General features: G+C 41.4%; 1 protein-coding gene across 1 annotated transcript in view; it reads left to right on the forward strand.

Moving 5' to 3' along the window:
- Window positions 1-27,574, forward strand: part of ctnna2 (catenin (cadherin-associated protein), alpha 2) — a 699,326-nt gene that overhangs the window by 549,253 nt on the left and 122,499 nt on the right. Inside the window, exon 9 of the mRNA XM_060915970.1 lies at window positions 1,092-1,244. Coding sequence (XP_060771953.1) covers window positions 1,092-1,244 — 153 coding nt within the window. The remainder of the gene's footprint in view (window positions 1-1,091; window positions 1,245-27,574) is intronic.

A 27,574-nucleotide genomic window follows, 5' to 3' on the forward strand; every position in this document is an offset into this window, starting at 1 on the left:
ATTTATTGGAATAAATATACTTTTAAAAATAAAGTAAAATGGACAATACCACTGAAATACTTTTTACAGTTGGTTCACTGTAGGATGGGTTGGACAGCCAACCTGGCCCAGATCCAATCCATGCTGCATCCAGAGGCCTCTCAGCTCAACAAGTACATTGGAAGAATTGGTTAATCTTTAAATAATGTAATATGGTACCAAGAGATATTTTTTTTCACCTTTGTCTCACAGATTTATTTGCTTTAATTGTTCTTTAACAGTGTAGTCTCGGAAGTACTGAAGTAAACTATTAACATTATTGTTATAATAATAATAATAATAATAGGGCGGCACGGTGGTGTAGTGGTTAGCGCTGTCGCCTCACAGCAAGAAGGTCCGGGTTCGAGCCCCGTGGGCGGCGAGGGCCTTTCTGTACGGAGTTTGCATGTTGTCCGCGTGGGTTTCCTCCGGGTGCTCCGGTTTCCCCCACAGTCCAAAGACATGCAGGTTAGGTTAACTGGTGACTAAATTGATCGTAGGTGTGAATGGTTGTCTGTGTCTATGTGTCAGCCCTGTGATGACCTGGCAACTTGTCCGGGGTGTACCCCGCCTCTTGCCCGTAGTCAGCTGGGATAGGCTCCAGCTTGCCTGCGACCCTGTAGAACAGGATAAAGCGGCTAAAGATAATGAAAAATAATAATAAGTATTATTATTACCACATCATGGATGTTTTGCTGGTATAGTTCATTAGCACATACATATATTGTATCATCGAAGTGACTTCATGTATCATGATATTTTTCCACCCATACACCAAAGCTGGAACTGCTGTTATATGTAACTCGTGTGTATTAGGTTGTTAACTGATCTGCAGTTTGATGCATTCATTGGTATCCAACGATAGCAATGTCTTGAAACAATTTTTACTTAACTACAGAAAAGACTACTAGTTGACTACTTTTTTGAATGCCTGATCCACTAGTAAAAATTAGTAGTAGTGCGACTCCTAGTGTGGCACTAACAAATTAGTGTTATGGCGAGATCTGGCACAAATTAAACATGCGTCCTGATGTCTATCATGTAACCCACTTCTTTATCTCTGTCTCTTGCAGCTGAGGAAGGCTGTGATGGACCACATCTCTGATTCCTTCCTGGAGACCAATGTACCACTACTGGTCCTCATTGAAGCAGCCAAGAGCGGCAATGAGAAGGAGGTGAAGGAATACGCTCAGGTCTTCCGTGAACATGCAAACAAACTTGTTGAGGTGAGTGCTTTTTGACATACTCATCCTGCTTCTCCCCACACACATTCTCTCTCTCTCTCTCTCTCTCTCTCTCTCTGTGATGTACAGAATTTTTTAGGCTTTTTCAGATGTTATAGATAGATAACATACAGCATGATGATGATGAGAGAGAGAGTGTGAGTGGGGTGCTGCTGCTCCCCACCAGGGTTGAGGAGCTCTGTGACACTGGACATGGTTGCTCAACTGCAGTATGTGATGTTATGTATGTAATGGAGGCCATGCTGTTCAGCTCACTTTGGAGGGGAAAAAAAGTATATTCCCAATTCTTTCTTTCTTTCTTTCTTTCTTTCTTTCTTTCTTTCTTTCTTTCACAGACAGGGGTCTGAATAATGAAAAGAGACTGTGTGTACTCGAAAGGCCTTTGATACCTTCTGTGATTTACATCTTCAGTGAAACTCAGCCAATGCAAATGAACAAAAGCATGAACATTGCAGAGCTGAGAGCTGATACACACACACACACACACTAATGCTGTTCACAGCAGACTCTCAGTGGGATGGGTTATACACTAAGCTCTATTGTTGTCCAGAGGTTTACATCTGAAGCTAATTGAAGAAGTGTTTATGTAAATATTACCTGACAATGCAGACAGCATTTCTACCTACAATGTTTATTGTTTATCTGTAGTTTAGTATTTACTGTTTAACATTTGCATAGTGTTTTTACAGTTTACCCATAATAGTGTTTACTGTTTATCTGCAATGTTTACTGTTTTCCTGTTGTGTAGTGTTTAATGTTTACTTGCAATGTTTACTGTTTTCATGCAGTGTAGTGTTTACTGTTTACTTGTAGCATGATGTCTATTGTTTACCTATAGTTTGGTGTTTACTGTTGACCTGCAGTGTAGTGTTTACTGTTTACCTGCAGTTTGGTGTTTGCTGTTTACCTGCTGTTTGGTGTTTACTGTTTACCTGCAGTTTGGTGTTTACTGTTTCACTGCAGTGTAGTGTTTACTGCTTACCTACAGTATAATGTTTACTGTTTACCTGCAGTGTAGTGTTTACTGCTTACCTACAGTATAATGTTTACTGTTTACTTGCAGTTTGGTGTTTACTGTTTACCTGCAAGTCGGCATGGTGGTGTAGTGGTTATCACTGTCGCTTCACAGCAAGAAGGTTCTGGGTTTGAGCCCAATGGCTGACGGGGGCCTTTCTGTGCGGAGTTTGCATGTTCTCCCCGTGTCTGCGTGGGTTTCCTCTGGGTGCTCCGGTTTCCCCCACAGTCCAAAGGCATGCAGGTTAGGTTAATTGGTGACTCTCAATTGAGCATAGGTGAGAGTGTGAATGGTTGTTTGTCTCTGTGTCAGCCCTGTGATGATCTGGTGACTTGTCCAGGGTGTACCCCGCCTCTCGCCCATAGTCAGCTGGGATAGGCTCCAGCTTGCCTGCGACCCTGTACAGGATAAGTGGCTACAGATACTGGATGGATGGATGTTTACCTGCAGTTTGGTGTTTACTGTTTACCTGCAATTTGGTGTTTACCTGCAGTATAGTGTTTACTGTTTACCTGCAGTTTGATGTTTACAGTTTACCTGCAGTGTAGTGTTTACTGTTTAGCTGCAGTTTGGTGTTTACTGTTTACCTGCAGTGTAGTGTTTACTGCTTACCTGTAGTTTGGTGTTTACTAATGGATAGACAGATGATTGTTGTCTGTGGTGCTGTTTTTGCCACTAAGCTTGTTCTGTTAGTTTGTTTGCCTTTCGTGTGTGTGTGTGTGTGTGTGTGTGTGTGTGATCAGAGTGAGGAGGCTGATAATTACATTATGCATGTTTATGTGCAGTGAGAGGGAGTAGAGGGGGACAGAGAAGGACGGTGTCCATCAGCATGTTCTCAGTGTAAGGGACACGCAGTAGGTCGGATGAAGATTCTGTGATCTTCATTAGATTGCACTTAACAAATAGAACGGTGACAAGGCCATCATCACACAGTGAAACATTCGCATCAGCAACTCAACACATCTTCATCCCCAGAGAAACTAACACCCACGACTCAGTTCATAGAAAAAAGTTTAGAAGGTTGTTGTTGGTATGAAATACAACAGTATTGATTTTCTCACAGGTTCAGGTTGATGGAATTGATTTTTCAGGTCAGTTTCTTTTTATCAAGTCAGTAAATGAACTGAGCAGAAATATTGAGGGTTTTTTTTTTTACTATTTAAGAAAAGGTACAAAAGTGTTCTTAGAAAAAAAATATAAAACCTAATTGTTTGATTATAAACATAGATAGATAGATAGATAGATAGATAGATAGATAGATAGATAGATAGATAGATAGAGATTAATTAATTAAGTAATTAAGTAATTAATTAAAATAAATAAACAAACAAACACAGATAAATGTTTTATTGAAATAATTTAGAGAAAATACTATATGAAATGAGTATAAGAAACCTGAATAGGATCGAGCAAACAAACAAACAAACAAACAAACAAAAAACAAACAAACGAATAAATAATAGTATCCTCGCATATTCCATTTTCCTCCATTTTCTTGATTTTGTGCCTTACATCATTGCTTGTTGTTTGTTTGTATGTTTGTGTGCTTGTTTGATGGTTTAATTTTGCCTGTTTTTCTATTAGTTTCTTTATCAGAAATGGACAAAAATCTGGCCAGTGGACAAAAATTTTTATTGTAATCCTTTTAGCAACAAGACACTGTCTGTTCCAAAATATTTATTTATCATATTCTAACTCATAATAAAGCCACTCTTAATTCCACATGCTGTCTCAAGGAATCGATTGAAACATTTAAACCTTTTCAAAGAATTTCTGCTTGATCTGCATTCACAGGCAATGTGAGAGAAATAATTAATCTAAAATCCCCAAATACTCTTGTTATCTGTGGCTGTGGATAAAACGAGGTTTCTGACCTGCCGTCGGTCCCTGGAGTCCTCAGTGTGTTCCCTGAGCTCTGTTCCTGTTCCAGCCCTCTGTGCTTCACATTTCTCTTAATTGATGCTTTCCTCCTCTTTATTTTTTTCTACTTATTAACATCACTTCACTCCACAGTAATTGCATTGCCACAACCTTACATGCCTTAATTAATTAAAACTCGTTGCCTATACATAGAGTTCATCCTGGCTGAAATGAGGTGGGTGTTTTTGTTCAGAGGGTGTAATGGAGGAGCATGTGGATGACATGGCACCAGTTAAAAGCATGCCTTATTCGGGGCTCAGTCAGGACATCCTTCATACACCACTGACTGGCTCTTTCATCTCATTACAAGTCCTTATAATACGTGATTATGACACCAGAAGTGACAACATATGCCATAGACAACACTCCCTTAAAGGACAAGTTTGTCAGGAGGTGTGTCAAAGTTTAGCTAAGCGCTAACGCTCAGTGCTGTCCCGTGTGTACATTGTTACTGTAGTAAGGATGTTCGAACTGTTAGAAGCCACATTTCTCTCATTAAGATTTCTTTTAATACCCAAAGCTTTATATTTAAAAAAAAATAAGTTTATATTTTGTGACCCTCATTTGCATTTAATTTTGTTGTAAAACATTATTTTTCACATTTTTGTATAGACCCACTGCATGTAGTATATATCCCCTTTATCTTCAAAGACCTTTGAGCATTTTTAAAAATCTTTTTAAGTACATTATTATTATTATTATTATTATTATTATTATTATTATTATTATTATTAATAATTATTATTATTATTATCAGACTGCTTCATTAATAATGCATCATCTTGATCTCTGCTTGTCTACGAAGGCTTTTTTTCTGCTCAACAAATTAAAAGCGAGTTGTAGTGAAAATGTAATTAATAATGCGAGGTTGGTTTCTTCTTAATGCAAATAGTGCTGTTAATGTCACTGCATAACCAACCAGCTGACTGCAGGGCTGCTGATGTTTTCCAGTGCAGTGTTTTATTATTGTTTATTCATCCAAGCTTAAAGATTCTGAACAACTCGAGCTGTTCATATCCAGTTGCTTTTATTTGATTTCCAAACAGAGACATAAAAACAACTTCAGTTTTTGAAAGGCTTTGTAATTAATTTTAAAAATCCTGGCAATAATGTACAACTCTGAGTATAGTATTTAAAAAAAAAATACAAGCGTGTCTGATTAGAACCTTATTGAACAATATAATTTGAACTTCTTAAATGTTTGTTTGTTTGTTTGTTTGTTTTTTGAGGAATAACTTATCTTTGTATGGAAGTATAATGAAAAAAATGTCATCAGGAAACTGAGAGAGGATATAGATGCTTTTATATTATCTCATCAAAAATTCTAAATTATATGAATGTGCAAGGGCGGCACGGTAGTGTAGTGGTTAGCGCTGTCGCCTCACAGCAAGAAGGTCCGGGTTCGAGCCCCGTAGCCGGCGAGGGCCTTTCTGTGCGGAGTTTGCATGTTCTCCCCGTGTCCGTGTGGGTTTCCTCCGGGTGCTCTGGTTTCCCCCACAGTCCAAAGACATGCAGGTTAGGTTAACTGGTGACTCCAAATTGACCGTAGGTGTGAATGGTTGTCTGTGTCTATGTGTCAGCCCTGTGATGACCTGGCGACTTGTCCAGGGTGTACCCCACCTTTCGCCCATAGTCAGCTGGGATAGGCTCCAGCTTGCCTGCGACCCTGTAGAAGGATAAAGCAGCTAGAGATAATGAGATGAGATGAATGTGCAAATTACCAGCCAGTCTCCTCTTGATAAACTGGTGCTATGTGGTTTTCATTTGCATACTGGAACATGATTGGCTCATATATTATATTATATTATATTATATTATATTATATTATATTATATTATATTATATTATAACTCAATGTTCCAATGTTCCTCTTACAAAATCCCTTCAGATTTCAGACACAGCTCTGGTTCATAAACTCAAAAAATTTAAAGCGCTGACCTTCCTGCTGAGATGGCGAGCACCTTCTTAATGATTATGCAGAATCAATAATGAAATGAAGGTAACCAATATTGAATAGGCCTTCAGACTTAGTGGCTTGAGATGCTCTGCTGCGAGCAATAACCATTATTCAGTGGGCACAAGCACATTAAACAGTGTCCCAGATACGATGGATGGATTCTTGGACAAGTCTATTTGTGATGACCTGGGTTTGTAGGTGGTCACGATGGCCGATTCCAGGCAGAGTTATAGGTCTCTGAGGAAATCTAGTGGTTGAGGTGCTTTTGGGAAACAGCCCGGGAACTGATAGATCAGCTCAGAATGCTGAAGTTATTTTTAGAGTCTGCCTTCAGCAGTCAGTATCCGTCATCCCTGACTCCACCACTGCAGTGGAATTGCAGGTCCAGAGTCAGATGGACTCCACCAAAGATTGATAAGGATCTTGACTTCAGCTTGGAATCTACAATTAATCTGTGTCTCAAATAGCACCATCCAATAGTCCTCCACATTCCACACTTTAATATCATCAACAAAGTCCAGATCTTTGGGAAAGGAGTTCTCAAGTGCATGGGTCGATAAACCAGACATTTCTCCAGTAGCTATAAGTGCAAAACACGTGGACAAACCAAAAATTTGGAAACACAACCAAAAAACGATATTCTGTTTTATGTTTGCCAGAAATTGCTATGTTATTGATTAGATTAGATTAGGTTAGATTAGATTAGATAAATCTTTATTGATCCCTTTGGGAGGGTTCCCTCAGGGAAATTAAGATTCCAGCAGCATCATTACAGATAAACAGAGAAAAGAAACAGAGAAAACTTCTAGATAAATTAAAATAAATTAAGTATACAAATATAAAAGAATAAGACATGGGGAAGAGAGGAAGGGGGAGAAGTGGGGTTAGGGTAAGTGTGTGTGTGGGGGGGAAGCAGGAAAGATATTGCACTTAATATTGCACATTATATTGCACGTTGCCTGGTATTGGTTATTGTTAGGCTAGGCTACTGCTCCAATTCCTGTCCTCTGTCCTCCTGTTACCCCTCCTCCCCCCCAGAGAGGAGTTGTACAGTCTGATGGCATGAGGGACAAAGGAGTTTTTGAGTCTGTTCGTCCTGCACTTGGGAAGGAGCATTCTGTCACTGAACAGGCTCCTCTGGTTGCTGATGACGGTGTGCAGAGGGTGACTGGCATCGTCCATGATGTTCAATAGTTTGTCCATAGACCTCTTCTCTTCCACCGACACCAGAGAATCCAGCTTCATGCCGACCACAGAGCCGGCCCGCCTGATCAGTTTGTCCAGCCTGGATGTGTCCTTCTTGGATGTGCTGCCCCCCCAGCACACCACAGTGTAAAACAGGACACTGGCAACCACAGACTGATAGAACATCCACAGGAGTTTCCTGCAGATGTTAAAGGACCACAGCCTCCTAAGGAAGTATAGCCTGCTCTGTCCCTTCCTGTACCGGTATAAGTGTTTGGTGTTGCAAGTCCAGTCCAGCTTGCTGTCCAGCCACCGCCCGAGGTACTTGTAGGAATCCACAGCCTCCACCTCGACTCCCTCGATCAGAACTAGTCATGACCTTGGTCTGGACCTCCCAAAGTCAATGACCAGCTCCTTGGTCTTCGAGGTGTTGAGCTGCAGATGGTTCCTGTTGCACCACACAGCAAAGTCCTTCACCAGGCTCCTATACTCCTCCTCTCTGTCATCACTGATACACCCAACAATGGCTGTCATTGGCAAACTTCTGAATGTGACACAGCTCCAAGTTGTAGCAGAAGTCCGCGGTGTACAGGGTGAAGAGAAGAGGGGCCAGCACCGTGCCCTGGGGTGCTCTGGTGCTGCTAATTACAGTGTCAGATGTGATGTCCTTCGTCCTGATGTACTGCGGCCTGTCAGTGAGGTAGCTGGAGATCCAGGTGAACAGGCAGGGGTCCACTCGCATCCCGTTCAGTTTGTCCTGAAGCAGTAGGGGCTGGATGGTGTTGAAGGCACTCGAGAAGTCCAAGAAGAGGATCCTCACTGTGCCATTTCCCTTATCCAGATGCGAGTGGGCTTGGTGTAGCAGGTAGAGGATGGCATCTTCCATACCAACACCTGCCTGGTGTGCAAACTGCAGACAGTCCTGGGCATGTTGTACCTGGGGTCTGAGGAGGCTGAGGAAGAGCCGCTCCAACGTCTTCATCAGATGTGAAGTGAGTGCCACCGGTCGGAAGTCGTTCAGCTCACTGGGCCGATTCTTTTTGGGAACTGGAACGATACATGATGTCTTCCAGAGGGTTGGCACTCTCCCCAGCTGCAGGCTGAGGTTGAAGATGCGTTGGAGTGGTTCACCCAGTTCAGCAGCGCAGGTCTTCAGTAGTCGTGGACACACCTTTATTGGGTTGTGTTGTTGCATTTGCTGATTAGTTGTTGCATTATATATGTTTTGCACCAAAACATACAGACATGTAAAATGCATCAGTGTTGTGTGTCTGTCCATTTAGCACTGATTTCAAAATCAAATGGCGTTCAGAGAAATTGTGTCAGAAATTGAAATTAAAATTGAACCAGCAACAAATATAACTCATGTACCAACTATATATAACCCACATAGTAGCTCCATATAAAATGATGTAGCTAATAGATGGAGGACAACTCATTCACCGATTGATTCTTTTTCATGGGTTCTCATGGTTCCAACATTAATGGGGGTTAATGAAGAGTTAAACGAATGACAACAAACACGTTAGGACACATTTGAATATCATCCTTTTCATTATTCTGGTTGCATGTGTGACGACCCCTTGGGCCCCCTTCAGGCACCAGTCTGCCAGTGCACGGGTAGGTCTGGGTCTGACTGATTAAGCTAGATCATTAAGTACACCTGTGTAGGTGGTACTGCCTATAAGGTGGGGTCTCTCTCCCTCTCTGGTAGGCACTTTTATTCTTTGTGTGGGCACTCTTTGTTGTCCTCCTGTTTTCTGGCTTTTTGCTCTTTTTCTCCCCCTCTCTTTTTTTCTTTGCCCACTACATTCATACCCTAGACACTTTTGAGTTGTTATATTTTGTATTGGTTAAAAAGCATATTTTTGTTTGAACTTTAAACCCTTGTGTTGTGTCCCCCTTATGTTGCGGTGTGTGAACGAGCCCATGCCGTAACACATGTACTGATATACTCTCAATAAACCCACCCATTTCCACTCTTATTAATCTATTGGCCAATATTTGACTTTCACAGTCAGTAGAAGGTCCAGCATTGTAAAGCATTCTTCACTTTTAAAGATCTTGATAAGTGACTAACAAACTTTGGTTACCTGTCCATGCTTAATCATGAACAATTGGCTAAGACAATTTTAATTGATTGTTTTATTTCATATTAGTACTTTGTAGCACAGACTGTGAACAGATGAGACTTCTGTTTTGAAGTAAATTGGAGAATAAAAAAATCTATTGACAAATCTATGAATTTCTGTCAAAACTTTACCATTTCATGGTGTGCTCCTTTCAGCTAAATACAATATTGTAATTCACAAGAGGATCTGCTACAGAACTGGTCATGGTTCATGTTGAGAAAAGTTAAGTCGCTGAACTCCAGACAATTTTTTTCACACATTTGTCCATTATGCTACACTTCCTATGTTTCTTCAAGTGGTTTGATTTGCTGAAATAGTTTGTGTTCCAGGGCAGCACAGTGGTGTAGTGGTTAGCGCTGTCGCCTCACAGCAAGAAGATCCGGGTTCGAGCCCCGTGGCCGACGAGGGCCTTTCTGTGCGGAGTTTGCATGTTCTCCCCGTGTCCGCGTGGGTTTCCTCTGGGTGCTCCGGTTTCCCCCACAGTCCAAAGACATGCAGGTTAGGTTAACTGGTGACTCTAAATTGACCGTAGGTGTGAATGTGAGTGTGAATGGTTGTCTGTGTCTGCCCTGTGATGACCTGGCGACTTGTCCAGGGTGTACCCCGCCTTTCGCCCGTAGTCAGCTGGGATAGGCTCCAGCTTGCCTGCGACCCTGTAGAACAGGATAAAGCGGCTAGAGATAATGAGATGAGATGAGTTTGTGTTCCACCAGTTCATGACCTTTTGTCTATCACTTCTATCAACATCTAGATTACATACAGTATGTAGATGACGTCTTGTCAGCTGACATTCCTAAGCAAGGATGATACTCGGGCATTAGCATGATCACTGTTAAAGACACATCTGAGCAATGCACTTACATTTCAGAAAAGATTCTACAAGTATCACCAAGCAATACATTTTGCCCACCCACTCCGACATAAAAACTAGATCATGAAATCTTGCAGCGTGAGCAAGTCCTTGACGGAAAGATTAATGGTCATGTATCTCTGGCCTTACTGAGCAGACATTCCTTGTCATGTTTAAGTGATGGCTTTTATTATTTCACCATTTCAGATTTTGCACTTTAAGCCTTTAGGCTTTGCTTACAAACCACATCCACCAATGCCTGGAAGCCAACATGTAAACTTGCATATGAACAAATTACTTGTAGTCTGTTCGATCCATAACATGTACCATGCTGTGACTTTTTAATACTCAACTGCTATGAAAATACCACTTAAGTATTCTTGTAGTCCAATCGTAAATGACTCTTGATTATGGCAATATATGTTTGGCAGTCATGAAACTGCACCGTGGTCTAACAGAATCAATAGTTAAACTGGATCAGCAGATAACTGATGGCTGGAGGTAACAAGCGACCATTTATAGACTCCTTTATAGGAGCAATCAATCAGAGACATAGTTACATCATGGCAAATTGACAAAATAATGACCTCATGGCCAGTTGCAGTTAAGTAAACCATGCAATGAAGATGGCAACATTGTTGTTGTTTTTGATGATTTCCAGACCATTTGGGATTGACAAGCTTGTTTACTCTTTTCACACTTGGTCTGAATACTTGCACCCAGGATCAGTTCTGGCATAGTCACAGGTTGGAATTCATATACAATTCCTTCTGAATTGATTGCGGAATTCCATACAGTATCAGCCAAACATGTGGACACACCTAATTCAATGATTTTTCTTTATTTTTTCAATTAAAAGTCACTTCATGTCTTAAAGTAATGATGGATGTCATTTCTCTTTACTTAGTTGAGCGGTTCTTGACATAATATGGATTAGTACAGTTGCGGTGTGGAATAGGGCTATTTACTGTATTTTTATTATTTACTATTTACTGTTCGATCTCAAACACATTAAGAAGGCAAGAAACTCATCCACTAATTAACTTTTGATGAGGCACACCTGTTAACTGAAAAGCATTCCAGGTGATGACCTCATGAAGCTGGTTAAGAGAATGCCAATAGTGTACAAAGCGTCATCAAGGGAAACGCTGGATACACTGAAGAATCTAAAATATCAAACATATTTTTAATAGGGCTGTCAAACGATGAAAAAATTTAATCATGATTAATCTCAGAATTTCATATAGTTAATCGCGATTAATCGCATTTTTTAAGATCTATGTAAATGAATAAGGCTTTTAAAGTGAAATGTTACAATTAAAATGGTGAACACATTTTATGCTAAAAGTACTTGTTAAAAACTGCTGGGACAAGAGAAAATGGTAAGGGAGTTTATTCACTCACATACTAGGCAGTACTGAACATACAAAACACAAAATTGGATTTTGTGATGGATTAGGGAGCTGTAGTCTCAAATATAAAACATGTAGTCACATACTACTGTGTCTCAGTTCAGACGTGTGACAAAAGAAAATAAAAATGAAATAAAACTTCAATTGTGCTGGAGTTGGATTCAGTCACAGCCTATGGACCCTTTTCACGTGACGTCACGACAAACGCGGCCGCCATTTTGGACATGTACTACCAGTAGTTTACCACAGCCAACATTGAGGAACGGCAGCAAAGAAAGTTTTTACTTTCAGCAAGACTTCCATCATGCCACTATATTGTTGTGCACCTGGATGTAGTAACCATCAACAAACAAGGCAAGGTTTATCATTTTATCGGATCCCGACAGAAAAGATGGATAGCGGCCATTAACAGGAAAGATTGGCAGCCCTCGGCATACCAGCGCTTGTGTAGTGACCACTTTGTTGGAGGTAAGACGAATAAAATTAGCCAGAAAAGGCATTACATTGGTGTTAACATTCTGTGGCAGCGAGTGTGTAACCAAATAGGTTAAAATAACCCATTGTAACCTCTTTGTTCTTCTGTAGTAGCTATTGTTGACTAGCTAATGTCAACAAGTAGCTGGTATGTTACTGTAGCAATGTTTACGTTCAGTCATTTGGATGACTGTTAAAACCTTTCTGTCTCAAGTTTTTCCTTTACTGTATTTACTAGTTTACTGTAATTATGATCCGGCAGCTATTTACACCGGATCCAGTATAAATAGCTGCCGGAGCCAACGTCCGAGGTTCCGGAGCGCGCTCTGGCTTGCTCCCCCTCAAATTAAGCAGCGCGCTCCGGCTTGCTCCCGGAGTGCTCCGGCCGAGGTTCCCCTCAAATTAAGCAGCACGCTCCGGCTTGCTCCCGGAGTGCTCCGGCCGAGGTTCCCCTCAAATTAAGCAGTGCGCGCCGGCTTGCTCCCGGAGTGCTCCGGCCGAGGTTCCCCTCAAATTAAGCAGCGCGCGTCAGCTTGCTCCCGGAGTGCTCCGGCCGAGGTTCCGGAGCACACTCCGGCTGAGGTTCCCCTCAAATTAAGCAGCGCGCTCCGGCTTGCTCCGGAGCAAGCCTGAGCGCGCTGCTTAATTTGAGGGGGAGCAAGCCGGAGCTCGCTCCGGAACCTCGGCCGGAGCACTCCTGGAGCGAGCCGGAGCACGCTCCGGAACCTCGGACGTTGGCGTGTATGTGTATGGCGATGGGTTTTTAACGACATAGATATACAGATCATGTGGGCCGAAGTCAGGTAAAGACGAGGGCTTCGTGTTCTTCCATACGTCAGTGAACAATCCTGGTGGAAGCAGGTAAACGTCGTTCTCTAAGCCTGCTAACCTCAATTTTTGCAAATACCTCTCCCTCTGCTCGCCCTGTAAATGCCCTACATTGCTGGATAGTGAAGGTGTTTTCTGCATCTCGCTCCTTTTTCTTTTATGTTTTTTGTTTGTCGCCTTCCTCACATTCAAACTGATTCGAGCCGAAGTCCACTACATGTCCAAAATGGCGGTCGTGTTTACGAAGGTCACGTGACTGAAAAGGGTCTATAGGACTTCACAGTGCTGTGCAAACAAAAATAAATTGCAGTTGGACTTCAATAAAGACATTTAGTGTCATATCACAGTGCTACAGCATACTGAAATCTCACTTTACAAAAGTATTTTAGAACTGCAAAGTGCATACCAAAACCAACTCAATCACACTCTTCTTTTGAAATGAAACTTTTGAAATGAAACTTCCCGTTTAACAGACCTTTCTCCATCACTCACACTTACTCTTACTGAATAGTCCCCAGGATTCCGCGGACCTTTTTTGTGATTGTTGCGGGCTAAAATGTCTGATGTTGCGGGGGGGTTTCCAAAAAATTGCGATGAAAGTTGCGGTGTTTTTTAGGTTTTTGTTGCGATTATATTGCGGGAGGAAGTGAAAGTTGCGAGAAATTGTTGCAATTTTCTCTTTTTGTGATTAAAATTGAGTGATATGTTAAATATTAAGTTATTACTGAAAAACTATTGATTAAAAAAACAAAGACACTGAGAAATGGTTCTATAAACAACTTTACCAATATAAAAGATTACCAGGATGACAAAAATGCAGAAAAATAGGCTTTACTTATCCAAATGCACCCGTTGATTCAAAAGTTACAGTGCATAGAACCTCACAGCACAACATGAAGTTACCTTAAAATATAATATAAATGCCTCAGCTTTCATGTAAGAAAAAAAAAACCTATTAATACTAGTACTGTGTGCAGTCAGTCTCTCCTGAAGACTAAATTAAACAATAATTACAAACTAATAAAATAAATGGCTCAAGCTTCATAGAAGAAAAAAACAATTTGAACAGAATCTCACAGTATGATGCTGAAGCTGCCTAAACAATGGAAAATAAAATACCATTTTGGCAAAAATGTTGGCATCCATTAATTTCTTGTATTAAGTAAAAAAATAATGTAAAGTGCCCACAGTCCTTCACTGTAAACATAACACACTTTCAGTAACAGAATTTAACCCTCCATAAACACTGACTCGCACATGCTGCTTCTCTTGAACATATACACGGAAGTAAGGCGGAAGGTAGTTTGTCGACGTCACCTCAAGACGACGCCAACGATTGGTCAAATTTGTGGGAAAGTTGTGGTGATTGGATATAATTGCAACACCGCCCTGAATTCACGGGGATTGGTTGAAGTTGCAAATTGCAACATCGCGAAATCCTGGAGGGTCTGATTGAAGCAGCGCGCGACAAGCCTCAACATGAACTACGGGTGACTCGCAGGGCCAAATTAGAATTTGCGTTAACGGCACTAATTTTTTTAATCGCGATAAATTGAGATCGTGTTAATGCGTTATTATCGCGTTAACTTCGACAGCCCTAATTTTTAATGCTTTTTTTTGTTTATTGCATAATTCCATATATATTCCAGATGTTATTTCATAGTTTTGATGTTTTCAGTATTGTTCTAAAATGTAGAAAATATATACAGAAAATACAGAAGCACCTATGAATGAGTTGAGTATGGTTATACAAATTTTTGACTGGTACTGCATGTCACTTTTGTACATGCAGGTTTACAAAATGGAAAGCTCTAGGCTCATCCTTCTTTTGTCAAGTTTTTCACTGGCATCACAACGCTGAGCTAATTACAGTGCTCCAGTTCCACTGTGGTTTTATATATCAATAAGATCTGACAAATTGAACTAATCATGGTACTTGGTATGTGGCACAGAGAGCTTCCATGCCTGATTCAGAGCACACCACGAGTCAGTTTGGTTTAAAAAAAGCTTTCACACTTTCACTTTTTGCCCTGTATTAGACTCATAGAAGAAGTCTTGAAGGAAAAACAAACAAACAAAAAAACCCACACCACTTCCAAGAAAATGACTTTAGTTCCTGATTTTGACCAGGCATGCTTCTAAAACATGGCTCACAATTGTTTTTCCTTTCCCAGAAGTCATTAGAGAAAATGTTTGTTCCTTGGTAACTCAACATTTTAGATCATGTCTTGTGTTTTATTTAACTGATTATATTCTCTGTCAGTTGCCATCATGTCTCCAAGCTCCCTTCAGCATTTTGCATATGCTAGTTTCGTTTGCAAAACTCGAGCCATGGGCAAAAAAAAATCATTATAACAATTATAACTCTGCCACTCGTGTCTGTGTGCTCATTTTATCAAACTGTAATAACACTACAAATATTGAGGCCTATTAAGCATTGAAACAGACAGTTAATTTCTATTTCATAGTCCACAGATTTCGAGTTATTCCATTTCAGCTTGCCCCCTTACCCCCTTCTTCCTCTTCCCGGCACCAATCCAATAAACTCTTTGTATCATTATCGTCCAGGCGATGGTGCCGAATGCATCTGTTTGTACCAGTTAATAATCAGTAATTGAATATCTGAATCTAGCAATCTAAAGCCAGATAAATAAAAAGGGCATGGCTCAGGGCAGATTGGATAGCGATGGTAAGGGCTATTAGAAGAGAGGAGCTTGTTGGCCTGTGGCTGGCCTGTAGAATTAGCCCTTTCATATCCAATTGAGAATGCAGTAAATGCTGTTTAGCCAGCCATTATTTAAGGCTAGGTCCCTGGTGAGTGGTTAAAGAGGGAGGGAAAGGGCAGACGGAGGCCATTTCTATTGTCGATATAGAAAAGCAGGAACCAGGACTAGGGCTGAATAGTGGAAAATGTAATTAGACTGCCCATCATCTTAAAAACACAGACGTGGGGGTTAGCACTTAGGCTGAGTGGAATCACCTTTACAGCCTGGGAATTGGAAGCGAGTTCAGAATAGCAGCAATTCAGCAAAGTATAAAGTCTGTATACATTAAAAAAATGTAAAATTAATTAAAACATTGAATTCAAAGCAGCCTGAGTGACACATACAGTATATTGTGAAAACATTGACCTCAGCAAATTCAACATCCCTTTTATTTTAGTGTCCACCCTGCATGTGGACCAAATATTATGGGTTTTAGCGACATAAGCGACAAGGATTTAAAATTACAAATTCTTTTTGACCGTGTGTGAGTTCAACCATTCAAATCTATCTATCTTCAAATCAAATCTAAAGTCAGGAATGTCAGTAGTCCTATTTTTCTCTAACAGCTCGTCAAATCTGTTTTTATCTGGTTATAATTGCATTTAATTTTGTAGAACATTCAAAATGTGTTAGTTTCTGTTCTTACTTAAATTATAGCAGCAATAAACAGTCGTTCCTTCACCAACCTCTTGTTTTTTTTCTTTCTTAAAATTAATAAGATTTAAAAATACACACACTGTTATGTTCCAGGGAAAATCCTCTGTCCTGAAGATGTCGGAAAACGTCTTCTCGCTGCTCCAGCAGATCTACGTTCAGCAGATCTGTTCCTCATATTTGATTTGGCATAGGTTTTCTACTGGATACCCTTCCTGACACAACCCTCCCCAATCTATCCAAGCTTGGGACCAGCACTATGCACTGACTTGTACAGGGTATTTTACCTAATCCGCATGTCTTTGAACTGTGGGAGGAAACCCACACAGACACAGGGAGAACATGCAAATTCCACACAGAAAGGCCCCCATCAGTTGTGAGCTTTGAACCCGGAACCTTCTTGCTGTGAGGCAATGGTGCTAACCACTACACCACTGCCGCTAAGATGTTTGAAAACTTAAAGCTGGAAAATTGATAAAGTGCTGATGCTGGAGACTCCTTCCATAAATGTTAAATAAACATCTTTGTACTTCAAAAAAAATGTCACCCAATCAATGATATTAAACTTTTTTTTATTATTATTAATTCATGTCGAGTCTTTGCTTTAGGAGTCCCTGTGAATGAACTGTTACTATAGAAATGATAACGTATTAGAACAAGTGCATTAATATAAAGATGTGAAACGCAGTTGCACTAAAGTCAGAGCTGCTGTTATAGAGAATTAATTAGCCCCTTTTGACCAATCAAAATCGAGAATGTGTGTGTGTGTGTGTGTGTGTGTGTGTTCTATTTTCTTTAACCTATGTAAAGTGACCTTGAGTTTGAGAAAGGCACTATATAAATGTAACTCTTAATAATAATAATAATAATAATAATAATAATAATATATTCAACCAATGCTATGTTATACATTGTTTTAATTTAATTTTTTAAGGCTACTTTAAAAAAAAAAAAAGTTTCTAGGAAATCCCTCTGCTCCCAAAGAAGGACAAAGCAAAGAAATCAAAAAGTGTAGGAACATCTTGACTCCTTTGTCTTGATTAAAAATCCAGGATCTATGACTATATAGAAATATGCAAATTGGAAACACCCAGTATTCACCTTCCATTGTAGCCAGCCAATTAACTCTTAGGAGACTCTCTCATTATATATATATATATATATATATATATATATATATATATATATATATATATATATATATATATATATATATATATATATGATCAGTATTACATTTTGTTTTGTCATGTTCTCATTCATCCAACCTACAAAATCCAGTCCAAATACAGCACTACCATAACAACTGTGATTTGTCTTCACCACTAGTATTTGCTCGAACATGAAGATATCCTGCAGTGGCACAAGAGAAACATCACCATTGTTTCCAAAAAGCAGAAAGCAGCACTCCAAACTCAAAGCCACTGCAACCTGAATCCCAATTTGATTACTGCAACTAACAAACCCTTTGAGTAATAAATAGCTTTTGGCATCGCACCAGCACAACAATTCTGTCACGTTTTGCAGATATGACTCTAAAGTGGATTAGCAGAGATTAGGCATGACTAAAAAAGAACATGCACAATTTCTTTAGTATGGCTCTGTGCTTCCAAAGAACACACGTTCATTTAAATATAATGTGCACTCTTGCAAAAACACAATTATGTCACACCTACTCACAGGAGCAGAATAATTTATCTTGAAACCATTTTGCTCTTTGTTTATCCTTATTTTCAGTTTTTTTTCTAAGTGGATGGTTTCCATGCTTTCATAATTTCACCTCATGCTTTTCCTCTTCCTAAGTGCATGTTATAAGTTCCTCTTCCTAAGTGCATGTTCTAAGTTCTTCTAACAGTAACATTTTGCCCAGGTGGTCTTCCACATTTTGCTTAGTCGTCTTAATAACAGGTCCCCATATCAGCACTGGGGCATGCACATTTTGAGTTCTGGTTCTTCTTTGGTAATTAATATGGGGAAAAAATATTGATGTTTCTAGAACAACAGGATGAAAAAATAAAGTCCATTTTTTTTCATGGCCTTGTCCAAATCAGTAAATTTTAAGAACTGCTAAGATCTGCCAGAATTTCTCCCAGACCCAATTTAATCACCTCCCAATTCCCAGTCACCATCCAGCTCACCCCATCAAATGACAGCTACCAACTGGGGAAAGTGACGATTAACATGTGGTTCCTCCAAAAGATCACAGGGCAGCATAACACACTTGTAGGAAAGTGCTATCTACCCTCTTCCACATACATGTGTTCAGAGACACAAACAGTTGTCTTGAGTCACTGTGATTGCCAGGGAGAGAGAGTATGCCATCCTGTCTCCTTGCTCTCTTGGCTCCCAGTCACGGATGGCTGTGGCATTATTGGGAATTGAACTTGCAATATGGGAGGGACTTTTCTGTGTGTTGAAAAAAGGATGTTCAAAATACTGTATGGACATAATAGCAACCATTGTTGGGGAAGTTCTAACTCTTGCTCGCCAGGTCAAAGACATGTCACTTAAAACTGGCTCTCATGTTTATTTCCAACACTACTACCACAGAGTTAAACCAGTTTCCTCCAAAACATCAAAAAAACCTCTCCCATAGTGTTAAATTGACAGACTTCACTGAAAGTCAAAATGCAAATGTGTTTTATTTTTGCAATGAGGAGTTGGAGCATGAGGATGCAAATGCACATTTGAATGAGGAGCACTCGGTAGAGTCCATACCTCTGCCAAGCCACATATTATCAACATCAAAATCAAAGCACTTGAACCTAAGGTAATTCTAAAGCTGTCCACCAAATTTCATCCAAATCCATTCACTACTTTGAGTTACATTGGGAACAAACAAACCAACAATCAGAGACAAAAACATAATATTCTCCAACAAAGTTGGTGGAGGTAACTACCAAAAAACACAGCTGTACATTCACAGCTAGACCACATTCAGCCCAGGATAAAAATGTTGCACTATATTCAGCTCAGATTTCTCTGCCATTTGGGGATTGATGGCCAGATTTAGACAAAATTTGCTTAAACACCCAATACTCTATGGCAGCTAATACTCCAAGTTAAATTTCTGCATACTGTGTTAAACTCATGCTGACACTTTACAACATGATCTTTCGTGAGATTTTCAACATTTCCATCATACAGAAATATTATTCCAACGGTTCACATTGAAGCTCTTGAATAAGCTGATGGAATTTATCCAAATTGATTTTTGTGCTCTTGTGTTATATCCAGAAATCTGACTTTTCCCTCTTCTGCTCATATTCTATCATAAGCACATATTTAATATGAAAACAGGGGAGGTATTTTATTTGTTATTTTCAGAAATCTGTTTTTTTTTTCTGGCAGAAAAGTGTCAAAGTGCAGGCACTTATGGATGTATGTGCAGAAGACAAGAAACAAACTGTAAACAAAGCCAAAACAAGAGACAGAAATCGTGGTCAGAGACTAGTGAGGGTTGGGCGATCGGCGAACAACTTGGTAGAGATGAGACAAAGGGCAAAAATGAGAGAGCAAGAAAAGAGTCAGAGAACGATAGGCAGTCAGAGAAACAAGGCTTGGTATGTACTGAAATGAGCAGAACTATACTTTGCACTGAAGTGGCATGTGTGAGAGGCTTAAATGGGGAGAGCGGTGATAAGAGTGTCAGCTGATTTCAATAGTCGGGAGACAGAGGGTTCTGTGAGACTTGGGAGTTGTAGTTTGAGGTGTCCATGTTTGTAGTCAGGGTGTTCTCAGCTCATTTACTGACAAAAAGCACTTGTAGGGAGGGCACTGGGGAATAAAGGTGGTTGGTAGCTGAGTATGCACTGGAATGGAGTAAGTTGCATTGTGGAGTGTTTAAGGGAATTATGTGTATATTTGGCCCATGGGAGGAATCATGCCCAGTCCCCCTGGTTACGCATGCAGAAAATCCTTAAGAAGTAGCCAATTTCTTGATTGGCTCTTTCCACTTGGCCGTTGGATTGAGGATGATATCCGGACGTGAGAGTCACAGTCTCTCCATGAAGCATGTCCAGAAGCGTGAGATGAACTGAGGGCCCCGATCGCTGACAATGTCCTCAGGTAGGCCATGTATATGAAGTTGTGCTGAAATGGTAGTTCTGTGGTTTGACATTCTGTGGGGATACCAGTTAACGGGATGAGTCTTAGAGCCTTTGAGTAGTGGTTGATCATCACCATTATGGTGGCGCTACCCTGGGGGGGGGTCAGTGATGAAGTCGATGGCTATGGCTATGTGTGACCAGGGTCTCTGAGGTACAGGGAATGGACAGAGTTTACCTGCTGGTGGAGTTCTGGGAACTTTGGCTTGGGTACACATGGAGCATGAAGCAATGAAGTGGTTGATATCAGTGATCATGCTCTCCCACCAATACTTGTTCTTTAACAACTGGTGGGTGCATTGGCTGCCAGGGTGTCCAGTGGCAAGAGATGCATGAGCCCAGGTGATAAGTTTATCTCTGAAGTGCTTTGGTACATACAAAAGTCCCGGGGGGAGGCTGTGGGGTAGGGTCAGAGATTGTGAGTTCCTTATCTCACTATCTAGGTCCCAGGTGATGGACTGTACAAAGCACTGTTGAGGAAGAATGGAGTGCATGACTGTGTCCTGATGAGGCATGGCAAAGACTCAAGATGGTGCATCAGCCTTAGTGTTCTTGTAGCCTGGGCAGAAAGATATGGTGAAATCAAAACACATGAAATAAAGGGCCCACCTGGCCTGGTGCAGGTTTAATCTCTTTCCTTTTCTGAGGTATTCCAGGTTTTAATGGTCCGTGAGGATAATAAATGGATGAGTAGCTCCCTCTAACCAGTGTCGCCATTCTTCAAGGGCTAATTTTCTGGCAAGCAACCCTCTGTTCCCCACATCATAATTCCTTTCAGCAGACGAGAGTTTCCTGGAAAAGAAGGCTACAGGAGGAGTTCTCAATTTTTCCCCAAGACATTGAGACAAGATGGCACCTACCCTGGTATCTGATGCATCAACCTCAAGGATGAAAGGTTTCAATGGGTCGGGGTGCTGTAATATCGGAGCGGAGGTGAGCGCTTGCTTCAAACATTCAAAGGCCTCTTCTGCTGCAGAGTTCCACTGGAACTTCTTGGGACCCTTCTTGAGCAAACTGGTTAAAAGAGCAGCGACCATGCTGAAGCCCCTAATGAAGCGCTGATAGAAGTTGGTGAAGCCCAGGAAACATTGGAGGTCCTTGATGGACTTGGGAGTGGGCCAGGATGTGACCACTGAAAGCTTAGATGAGTCCATGCTAACCCCTTCAGCACTGATGACATAGCCTAAGAAAGAGATACGTCTCTGATGGAATTCACATTTCTCTGCTTTGACAGGTGGTTCTTGAGCAGGTGAGTGAGAACAGCTCAAACATGATCCATGCAGGTTGTTTCATCTGAAGAGTAGATGAGGATATCAATATATGCGATGGTGTATTTGCCTAGCATGTCCCATAGAACGCCATTTATTAGACACTGGAACACGCTAGACGCTGAAGAAAGGCCATACGGCATTATCCGGTATTCAAAGTGGCCAGTGGTAGTGCTGAAGGTGGTCTTCCACTCATCACCCCTTTTGATTCTTATGAGCTTATAAGTGCTGCATAAGTTGAGCTTGGAAAAGATCTTCACAGACCTGAGTTGTTCTAAAGCTGCCAGAACCAGTGGAAGAGGATATGGATGCTTTACTGAGACTTGATTAAGCCCTCTATAGTCAATGCAGGGCCAGAGACTGCCACCCTGTTTCTCCACAGAGAAGAATCTCGCCGAGGCTGGAGATCTGGAAGGTCAGATGTAGCCTTGTTTGAGAGCCTCCTGGATATATTCTTCCATAGCTGCATGCTCCTTCTGGGAGAGTGGGTAAATGCAGCCTTGTGGTGGTGACATACCTGGCAGCAAGTTGATTGTGCAGTCATATGAATGATGAGGTGGTAACCCACAAACTTTTCCCTTGCTAAACACTTCCTTGCTGTCCAGGTAGCAATCAGGGACATTGTCAAGGGAATTAGACTGAGGGCTTTCCACCGAGGTTGATGACATGTTGACTCGTGGTCGATCTAAACAACTTTGGAAGCAGGCTGGTGACCACTAGAGTATTTCATTATTTTGCCAGGAGATCAAGGGGTCATGAAGTTGTAGCCAAGGGTAACTGAGGACAATGTTGTGGTTCTCTGTAGCGGTGATGTAGAGAGAGATGAGTTCTGAATGCAACACCCCTACCTGGATGTGAAGGGGAGTGGTGCACCTAGTGATGAAATCCTCTCCTATGGGTCCTCCATCAATGGCTCGGATGCTGAGTGTGCTTTGGAGAAGGGTGTTTGGCAGGTTAAACCGCTGGGTAACTGAGTCGCTAACAAAGTTCCCCTCTGCTCCTGAGTTGATAAAAGCAGAAAGTACATGTGTGGCGTCTGCCAACTTTAACAGTACAGGAACCTTAAACGATTTGGAATTAAAAGTTCATGTTGGACTCACAGTTTGTGCTGGGGCTGTTGTACGGGATGGGTGGATGGTACACTGCCTGAGCTGGTGTTTGGCACTCCCGCAGTAAAAACATAAGCCCTCCCGTTTCCTCCTGAGATGTTCAGACCATGACAGTTGAGCATGTGACACGTCCATGGGTGAACTGCTGTCGGATGACTGAACCGGTTGAACACTTTCCTGATTGGAGGGGTGGTGTGTCAATAGATGATCCAGGCAAATGGCTAGGTCAGAGTCCAGCATGCACCATTCATCTTTGCAGGCGAGCTCGCTGAGGATTTCTGGATGCAGGCCTTGATGAAAAACAGCCTTCAGAGCTGGATCATTCTGCCCACTGGCTGCTGCCAGTATCCTGAAGTCCAGGGCGTATTCAGCCACGCTCTGGGAACCTTGAGAAATGTTGAGAAGGCTTTCTCCTACCTCAATTTCCTTGGATTCATGGTCGAAGACCCTCTTAAATTGGGCAAGAAACTGCTCATAAGACTTTGTTTGCTCCTCTCCTTGGTTCCAAACAGCACTGGCCCATCGGAGTGGTTTGCCTGTGAGAAAAGAGAGGAACTTCGCAATTTTATGTTCATCAGACAGGTAAGGGATAGAAGGAAAATACATGGAGCATTGTAGCAGGAAACCCTTACATGCATTCGTGTCCCCACCAAATCTTTCTGGAACTGGAAGTTGCAGTGCGGGGCTTGGAGAAGCTTTGGGGCATGCTAGGAGGGCCTGCGACATCACAGAAGCTAGTTGCACCATCTGTGTGTTGAGGTCCACTAGCATTTGCTGATGTTCTCCTAGAAGGCATCCATGAGTGTTAAGCGCAGTCTGTTTCACTTCCTCCGCTACATCCATGGTGGCAAAGTATCCTGTCAGAGTGCAGGCACTTACAGATGTATGTGCAGAAGAAGACAAGAAACAAACTGTAAATAGAGCCAAAACGAGAGACAGAAATTGTGGTTGGAGACTAGTGAGGTTTGGGCGATCAGCGAACAACTTGGTAGAGATGAGACAAAGGGCAAAAAATGAGACAGAGCAAGAAAAGAGTCAGAGAATGATAGGCAGTCAAAGAAACAAGGCTTGGTATGTACTGAAATGAGCAGAACGATACTTTGCACTGAAGTGGCATGTGTGAGAGACTTAAATGGGGAGAGCAGTGATTAGGGAAAAGAGTGTCAGCTGATTTCAATAATCGGGAGACAGAGGGTTCTATGAGACTTGGGAGTTGTAGTTAGAGGTGTCTGTGTTTGTAATCAGGGCATTCTCAGCCGATTTACTGACAAAAAGCACTTATAGGGAGGGCACTGGGGAGCATTTCCTCCCAGTGCTTCTTTCTCCCATGCTGCAAGTCGCTTTCGTTTCTATGACGACAATATTTTAAAACAAGTCAACACTCTAACCGCTGTATGATTGGATGTTTGAAAAGTCGTGACAGTCTGATTGATTGTGTGAAAAAGGGGCGGCAGTGGCAACACCAACGCCTCTCTGAAAAGTTCAGAGGTTTTCAACTTGAAGTGGTCAGAGCGCTCTGAAAAAAAAAGATGCTGGCTGTCAGGAAAAAAAAATTTATATATACGTGTGTGTGTGTGTGTGTGTGTGTATATGTGGACACGCACCCTTAACCAGCATGGAGTTGTTGGTGCCTAGTAACTGTAGATGGAAGGTTCTTCTAAAGAACTGGCAAATTTATTCCCTCCTTCTTGTTTAGAGAGCAAGTTTGTAGATGGATGAATAAGCACCACAGTCCAAATGTAGCCTAAAATACAAAGAGACTAAAGACGTACAGGTCAAGGGAAACTTGAATGATAGCTGTCTCATGCTAAGATTCATGGACTTCATGTTTCTTATCTCTAATAGATATCATTACAAGGTATACTAAGAAGATCCTGCATTCTCATGGCCCTTGATGGCTCAGTGGCCCTTAAACCACTTATAGCTAGAACCAGTGCTGATTCAAAGCTTGAATATTGAGATGGCCTTTGAACCATTCAGTGTTTTTTTTGTTGTTGTTTTGTTTTTTGAAATACCTTGGCTGAGGCAGTCTGTTTGATTGTGTGTCTCTGATTACAACATCAATGTGTGTATAATAAATGCAGGTTGAAATGTGAAATATGGAGCTAAAATGCCCAGCAGGTACCCAAATCTTAAGTGCCTGTGCCCTGAGTGGACATTTTCCCTCCGTGCCATTGCACTTAAATTAAAGTCTATCTTATCCTTCTCTCTCTCTCTCTCTCTCTCTCTCTCTCTCTCCCCTTTGCCTGCATCTCTTTCTGCATCACTGCCTCCTATCCACTGCTCAGAAATACTCAATCTCCTTCCATCAGTGAGAATCAGTTCCTATCTGCGTGCTCAGACACTGTGTTTTACAAGCAGCCCGATTCAGGCGACCTAATTATTACAAATGTCGTTTGAATGGTGTGAATTTGATGGAGCAGTGTGATCTTCCTCAGTAACCTGCACACCATTGTAGGTAATTGTAAATTTCAATAATTTTTATATGAGATCTCATTCTTTATTTATAGATGCTTTCTGCAGAGTTCTATGTCTTTTAAAATTCATTTTCCTTGCATTGTAAAGAGAACCAATCAGTGTCATTATGCTGGTTCTGTAGATGGTGGGTACTTTTGAAGGTACTGGTAGGGGTTAGGAGTTGTGTAGCTCACCTACACCTAGCAGATATAAAAACAAAAATGGCAGATGGTAAAAGAAAGTAGGTTAGTACATGTTTATTTTCTAATAAACCTACTATATAAAAATATATCTCAACATATTTAAACCATGGCCAGGATAAAGTAGCTATTGAAGGCAAATGAATTTAAAAAAAAAAAAGTGTGAATCGCAATTAACCCCAGACACAGTAAATAATGACCTTTCATTGTCTCAAAACCTTTTTTTTTCTTTTTGTGTTTAACCTAACCTTATCCCTGACTGTACTTGAGTAATATTAAAGTGTATAAAACAGGGGAAGGTTTTTTTTCCCTTGCTACCACCCACATGAAAACACTACCTTGAGAGTAAAAACTGCCCACCTCTGCTGTATGAGAATAAAATCCAGCTTATCTTATTTACACAACTGAACAGTTAGGGTTAGAGTCAGGGTCAGGGTTTGGTTGCGGCACCCTGCCCAACAAGGGACCAGCAGTAGCAGCTTGGCAGTGCTGGGACTTGAACTCACTACCTTCTGATCCGATACCACATAAACAGAAAAACTGCCTACTCCTGATGGATTAAAGTAAAACCCATCACATGAGAGTACAAACCGCCCACTCCAGCCCACATGAGAGTAAACACCACCTACTTCTGCCTGCAGGAGAGTAGTAGGCTGTCTTCGGACACATGTCCATAACTTTAGCGCAAGAGATGACACCACTTCTTGTGGCTGAAGAGCCAGATCCTTGAACGGCAGGGTCGACCACAGCCAACGCACACGAAATCCGATGTTGATGGAGCATTTCTAGCCACCTTTCTTCTCTCCCTTTTCACCACGGCCTCGTTCCTTATCCTCCTCTCTCCTGCTTCAAGGGACACGCTGCAACTGGTCTTCCATCTGGCGCAATCTGTGGCAAGCAGCTCCCAGTTATCAACAGCCAGGCCAATTGCAATCATATCTCTCTTGCATACATCCCTGAAGCGAAGCTTCGGACAACCCACGGGCCTTGAACCATATTCCAGTTCGCCGTAAAGGAGGTCCTTTGGGATTCGACCGTCCATCATCCAACATACGTGGCCCAGCCACCTCAACCTGCATTGCCTGAGTAGGGTGAAAAGCGAGGGGACACCAGATCTCTCAAGTACATCGTTGTTGGATACTTTGTCCGTCCATTTAATCGAAAGGGTATGGCGTAAACATCTCATATGGAAAGTGTGTAATTGCTTTTCCTGCCCTGCATAGGTGGACCATGATTCGCTGCCATAGAGTAAGGTGCTCAAAATACAGGCATAGTATACAGCAATCTTTGTCTGGGTAGTCAGTTTCTTATTTTCCCACACTCGGGAGGAAAGCTTCATCATGTTTGTTACTGCTTTACCAATCCTTTCCCGAGTTCCGCATCCAGGGATCCGTTTACAGTGGTGGTGGAACCAAGATAGGTAAACTGTGGGACGTCTTCCAGGGTGTAGTCATTAATGATTAGAGTAGGCGTGGCTTCAGAGCCTTGGTGCATGACTTTCGTCTTCAGGCTGATAGTAAGACTGAATGCTGCACAAGCGCTTGAAAATCGATCCAGGAGGGTCTGCAGCTCTCTTTCACTATGTGCAACAAGAGCAGCATCGTCAGTGAATAGAAGGTCGTGTAGTGTACACTTGCGGACTTTGGTCTTGGCTCGGAGACGAGCTGGGTTGAATAGTTTCCCGTCTGATCAAGTACATAACAGGACGCCTTCATCGGCTGACCCAAAAGCACACTGCAAAAAATTTAAAACTGAATTTGAGGAGAAAATTACTTAATACTCGTGAAATTATCTTGCTGCATGGACAGGTATCTTTACTTGATAAGACATCTTAGAATAAGTTGGTTGCAATCTAGAACTAGGTTTAATAATCTCAGAATTGGTGTCTTGTATTCTTCTAATAAGAAATGCTAGATTGTTTCAACTATTTTCAAGATATTTTCACTTGCTAAGATATCATTTTTGCAATGCATGTTTCAG

The sequence above is a fragment of the Neoarius graeffei genome, chromosome 3 (assembly GCF_027579695.1).
Source record: "Neoarius graeffei isolate fNeoGra1 chromosome 3, fNeoGra1.pri, whole genome shotgun sequence".
NCBI lineage: Eukaryota > Metazoa > Chordata > Actinopteri > Siluriformes > Ariidae > Neoarius > Neoarius graeffei.